At 44.3% G+C, this 5,686-nt stretch overlaps 1 protein-coding gene across 1 annotated transcript; it reads left to right on the top strand.

Annotated features, from left to right (window-relative positions):
• The first annotated feature begins 545 nt into the window (after nucleotides 1–545).
• FNDC10 (fibronectin type III domain containing 10) lies at nucleotides 546–3,100 on the top strand. The gene has a single exon (XM_077457584.1). The coding sequence runs from the start codon at nucleotides 930–932 to the stop codon at nucleotides 1,737–1,739; it is 810 nt and encodes a 269-aa protein (XP_077313710.1). The 5' UTR covers nucleotides 546–929; the 3' UTR covers nucleotides 1,740–3,100.
• Nucleotides 3,101–5,686: the final 2,586 nt, after the last annotated feature.

The following is a 5,686-nucleotide window of genomic DNA, read 5'->3' as shown; positions in this document are numbered from 1 at the left end:
AACAAAAAAACAAAAAAAAAAAAAGAGGCAGCGTTTACTTTCTCTTTAAATAAACTGCTAAAAATGATGTAAAAGCTGAGGGTTTATTGTCCTTTTAATTTGCAACTTAACAATAACATTGTCTAACACATGGTGTAAAATGTAACAATAACATGTTACAATTCTTTTATCTGTATAACTTTGTAACACAATTGTTACTTATTCACTGTGTTCCATTTTTTACTTATTATTACTTCTTCACTGTGTTCCATTTCTATGGAAATCTAGCAAACTAAATAACCAAATAAAACGAATGCAATCCCATCCCTGGCTGACATTTCTATTTAATGTGATTTACAGTTTTAATAACATTACCTTTCCCCTGAGTAACTTGCACATTGTGAGTAATCCTCCTCTCTCAGGATTCTATTGATCCCCCTTTCTCCTGGATTACAGGGGATCATTAGGAGTAAATGGCTGGTAATCTGTGGTCTGGGCACAGCCCATTGTCCTGACAGTGTTACAGCCTGTCGGCACCACGTGACCCAGGAGTGATCTTGAAGGGAGCAGGAAGGTAACAAATGGGTTAAGTCTCTCTGTATTTCTATTGGCTGCGGGAGGTAGGCTGCCCAGAATACGCTGTATGCAACGATCATCAAGGGGGAGACGCAGACCTAATTCAAGTTAATATGTCCAAAACGTGGTTGCTCCGGGTTGTAAAGGCTGGCACCTTGGAGCTACGTGCTGTGCCTGGCACTAGAGGGGCAGAGGTACCCTGCATTAACAATGGCTGCTGGACATACAAAGGGACACCCCAGCTGGTGAGAGCTGGAGAGACTGCTGCAGCTACTTAGCAAGCCCAGCATGCTTCTACTTACATCCAGGAAGATCGACCTTCATCTCAATCCACAGATCTCATGCAGGGTCTACCCATGAAGATCTGAAGATCTATGCCTTGCATTGCAGGATCTGCCTACTCACCTACAATGATCCTCTTGTATTTCGGGACCTTGCAGCCTCTGCTGCTCCTTTGCCTCTTGGAATGGAGTACCTTGACTGTTGATGGGGTCCCTTGTGGTCCTCATGGAAGGCTAGCATCTTCTAGGTTGGAGCCTTCAAAGGCAGGATCTGCTCTGCTTCAGCGTTTCAGGAGAGGAACTACCTCGGTTAATATAACCAGGCAAGTAAGCCAGCATAGCTTAATGCCCAATGAGTCTGTGTGCCCATATAAAGTCTTCAGCGAGGGCAGAGCTACCTACAAACGCTTGTGTTTCAGGACCATGGCTAGAGACTTCTTCTGTGACCAAAGAAGCTGCCATTTGTACCGTTCTGGAAGGTCTTTGTTGGCCAATGTGTTGAGGAATAGCAGTGTCCTCTTACAATGGCAGGCACCAGCTCTCCATAAATCTGACCTGAAAGGCTTTTTCATCAACTGCTCATGGAATGGCACTTATACTCGTTTCCAGTGTGACAGTGTTCAGCTTGGCATCAACTGCAGGGACTACCTCCTTACCAATGTCCATGATAATGTCAAGTACAGGATCTGCCTGCAGACTCTCTACACTAACAGGACGTCTATAGAGGAGTGTGTGGACTTTGTGGTGGAGCCAGTGGGGATGCAGGATATTGTCATTGCTATGACAGCAGTTGGGGGTTCCATATGTGTGATGCTGGTCATCATTTGCCTCCTAGTGGCCTACATTACAGAGAATCTTATGTACCCCACCTTCTTGCACCCTTCTTCTAAAAGAGGGCCATGACTGGCCAGTCTATTTTCTCATTGGTTGTGTAATATTTGATAGGTTAGCCACATTTCTTCAAATGAGCTGGTTTTAGGGTGGATATATACCTACCCTTTCACCAAGAGATCTACCAAAGTTCAGGTCATTTCTTGCCATAACAACCCTTATCCATCTTACCCCCCAATATACAGTGTATGCAGGGATTGTTCTTCTTTGTCTATAGGGACTGACCTTGTCAGCCAAAGGCTTTCTAATGTGTTGGAAGAAAATGAATACTTCTAATGCTTACAACAGCCTTTCTCAACCTTTCTAACATGGCGGAACCCTTGAAATAACCTTCCCATCTCAGGGTAAACCTGATACTAATTATTATATCTACAGCTCACTATACTTTAGTGTAATAATTAGTTGGAAAGATGCTGATTGCATTTGTGGTCATTAGGAAGAATGCTCCTTAAATATAGCTAAAAGGGTAATTGTTGTCAGTGAATACTTATCTGAAAGACATAAATTGCTCAAGCAACCCCTGGCAACCTCTAGAGGAACCCTATTTGTGAAAAGCTGAGTTAAAAGAACTAGCTCATGTTCTACTTGTAACACTTACTTGGCAGCTGATGTTGGCATGACTTGGCCAACAACAGGCAATGGTCTGGTCACTGAGAAATCTGACAGTTGTTGAAGCACTTGCTGCATGCCTGCAACTTTTAAACTTATCTTGGGGCATTGTATCTTGGCACACATGCAGTTAAATGATCATTCATTTTTCTGTAGGGGAAAAGGAATTATTCTTCAATAGTTAAAACATTTCCAAACACGATATCAAGTACTTTTGATACTCTTGCAAGCTTTCCGCTGATTACATCATAACCCCTTTAACATTAGTAATCCTGGATGCATGGCTTGCAGCAGTTGCACTGGCTATTGCTGCCAGTAATAATGCAAGCAGATAAGAAATGTTGTGTTTTTTTGCCAAACAACACGCCTTTGGGGGTAGAGAGAACCGTATGGCCTGTGATTCTAGTTCCATTGAAAAGCCAAGATTTGCATCATGTACTTCTTGCCTTTAGTTCAACTGGGAGTACTGATGAGACTAGTTCCTCCCAGCAGATAAAATGCCATTGTCGTATTAAGTTAGACAGTGTAAAGAGTAGTGATGATGTGAAATGTACAGTATGTCATAGAAACCATTCAGAATTCTCGTTTTTACTTGTCTGACTAGGAAACATTAAGCTGATTGGTTGAAAGGAGTTAGTGCACTCAGCTTATTATCACTGTACTTTGTATTACCTTAAAGTCTAATTCTTCTTGACCATCTTTGTTTAGATTTTAAAGTGGTTGTAAACCTGACATGAAATATGAACAAAGCATATTCCTCTGTAGTGTGTACTTGTCTCAACTAAGAGCACTAAGTGTCATTTCTGTCTGCTGCTTACTTCCTCTGCTATCAGCATGAGTCAATCCTGACAAGTTTTCCTAAAATTAAGAGAAAAAAATGTGACAGAGGGACCTCCAGCACACAGACGGTGGTTGACAGCCTCAACTCTGTTACTGTGTGAAGTAGGTGTGTCCCTTCCCTCCAATCAGCTCTCTGAGTTCTCCTCATTGAGCTCTGCAGTGTGTAATTTTAGCCAGCTCAGACAAGCTTTATAAAGTCTGGACTGGCTGTACTGGCTGCAGAGAAGAAAAGACTGCAGATAAACGGGTACATCTTATGTAGAAGTATTTGTTTAATCAATCTCTCTCTGTATCACCTGAGGCCTGTCACGTCACTGGGTATATGTTGGGGTTCACAACCACTTTAATTCTCTGGAAATCCACAATAGGCTGTCTCATTAATTTGTTCTTCATTTAAGGTGTCCATACACAGTACAACAAGGTTCTTTTGGTAATTAGTGCTTTTGATTTTATATGTCACCAACATATTATGCAAAGCTTTAAAGAGAATACAAAGCCATTAACATCAACCATTGTTCACTATTGAAGGTCCCCATAAATTCCATAGAATTAAATTGTATTTTCAAAGGTATGATTAAAATCAAGGACCCAAAACTGCAAAGCAAGTGGGCTACCCATGTAGTCACAATGCCCACTACATATAAACTAGCCAAAGTCACATCTACATGTGCACTGTCTTTAAAACTTTTCCCATGAGTAGGGATGAGCTCGGTGTTCGACTCAAACGCATGTTCGACTCAAACATCGGCCATTCGTCTGTTTCGGCGAATTCAGAACTTTGTGGGTCGTTCGCACCAAATTTATGTGGTACGAACGGCCCACAGGATGCCTGTGGCCAATTATAGCTCAGGGGATTTAGTACACGCCCCACACTATATAAGGCCGCCAGCACGGCGGCCTTGTGTAGTGTGTTCCGGCATGCAGGGAAAGAGCAAGATAGGCAGGGACAGTGTTGTTTTCTCAGGCATCTGCAGGAGTTAAAGTGGGTGTTTTGTGCTTCCAGCACAGTATACACCTGTATCTACCCTTTTATGCTGGTGTTCTCTAATACAGGCATCTGCAGGAGTTAGTGGGTGTTGTGTGCCTCCAGCACAGTATACACCTGTATCTACCCTTTTATGCTGGTGTTCTCTAATACAGGCATCTGCAGGAGTTAGTGGGTGTTGTATGCCTCCAGCACAGCACAGTATACACCTGTATCTACCCTTTAATGCTGGTGTTCTCTAATACAGGCATCTGCAGGAGTTAAAGTGGGTGTTGTGTGCCTCCAGCACAGTATACACCTGAAGATACCCCTTATTGCTGGTGTTGTCTGTTAGTGATGGACGAACTTCCGACGGGACGTTTCGCGAACGCGAAATGCGAACGGACCCAAACGTTCGCGAAACCGACCGTTCGCCGCGGGCCCCATTGACTTCAATGGGAGGCGAACTTTGCAAACCTTCATGTCGAATTTGCGGCCACGTGGTAATTATTAGGGGGTAAAACGTAGTCCCACCATCTGGACAATGACATAATACATGTATGAGGTGAATTTGGGATCGATAACTACAAGCATTTTTATTTTATTTGGGAAATTGTTCTAACAATTCAGGACTATGGAGTTAATGAAGGCAATGGAGGAGAGGGAAGGTCAGGGACCAGGGTAGGCAAAGAAGAGGGTGCAGGAGATGATCACCAGCAGCGTGACATACCGGAATGACACATGCACCGTGATAGAGGCATCTGACAGCAGCACCGTAATACAGAGCACTGACAGCAGCACCGTGACATACAGCGCTGACAGCAGCACCGTGACATACAGCGCTGACAGCAGCACCGTGACATACAGCGCTGACAGCAGCACCGTGACATACAGCGCTGACAGCAGCACCGTGACATACAGCGCTGACAGCAGCACCGTGACATACAGCGCTGACAGCAGCACCGTGACATACAGCGCTGACAGCAGCACCGTGACATACAGCGCTGACAGCAGCACCGTGACATACAGCGCTGACAGCAGCACCGTGACATACAGCGCTGACAGCAGCACCGTGACATACAGCGCTGACAGCAGCACCGTGACATACAGCACTGACAGCAGCACCGTAAGCAGCCCCAGGAGGAAGTCAGCACAGCACAGGGATGGTGTGATCCCCTCATAATAAGAACCCCCAGGAGGAAGTCAGCACAGCACAGGGATAGTGTGATCCCTTCATAATAAGAACCCCCAGGAGGAAGTCAGCACAGCACAGGGATATCATAAGCAGCCCCAGTAGAAATATGACACCGCTCAACCTCTTCAAAGAGGAGGGTAGGGGCATATAGTACGGTGTGCTTTTTTGGGTCAAGGAAGTGAGCCAAATGAATTAAGAAGGTCTGTGTGCTTGATTAAAAAAATAGTTTATAGACATATACATGGTCTACTGGTCACATGTGTTGAATTCCTCCGAGATCCATGCCTCATTCATTTTTAGAAATGTGAGGTAGTTAACACTGTGGTGAGCTAGGCGAGTACGCTTATCGGT

Source organism: Lithobates pipiens, unplaced genomic scaffold (genome assembly GCF_037356315.1).
Source record: "Lithobates pipiens isolate NorthernLeopardFrog02 unplaced genomic scaffold, aLitPip1_a1.2 Scaffold_27, whole genome shotgun sequence".
Taxonomy (NCBI): Eukaryota; Metazoa; Chordata; class Amphibia; order Anura; family Ranidae; genus Lithobates; species Lithobates pipiens.
The sequence above is the reverse complement of the archived record's forward strand: the minus strand, read 5'-3'. Positions and strand labels throughout refer to the sequence as shown.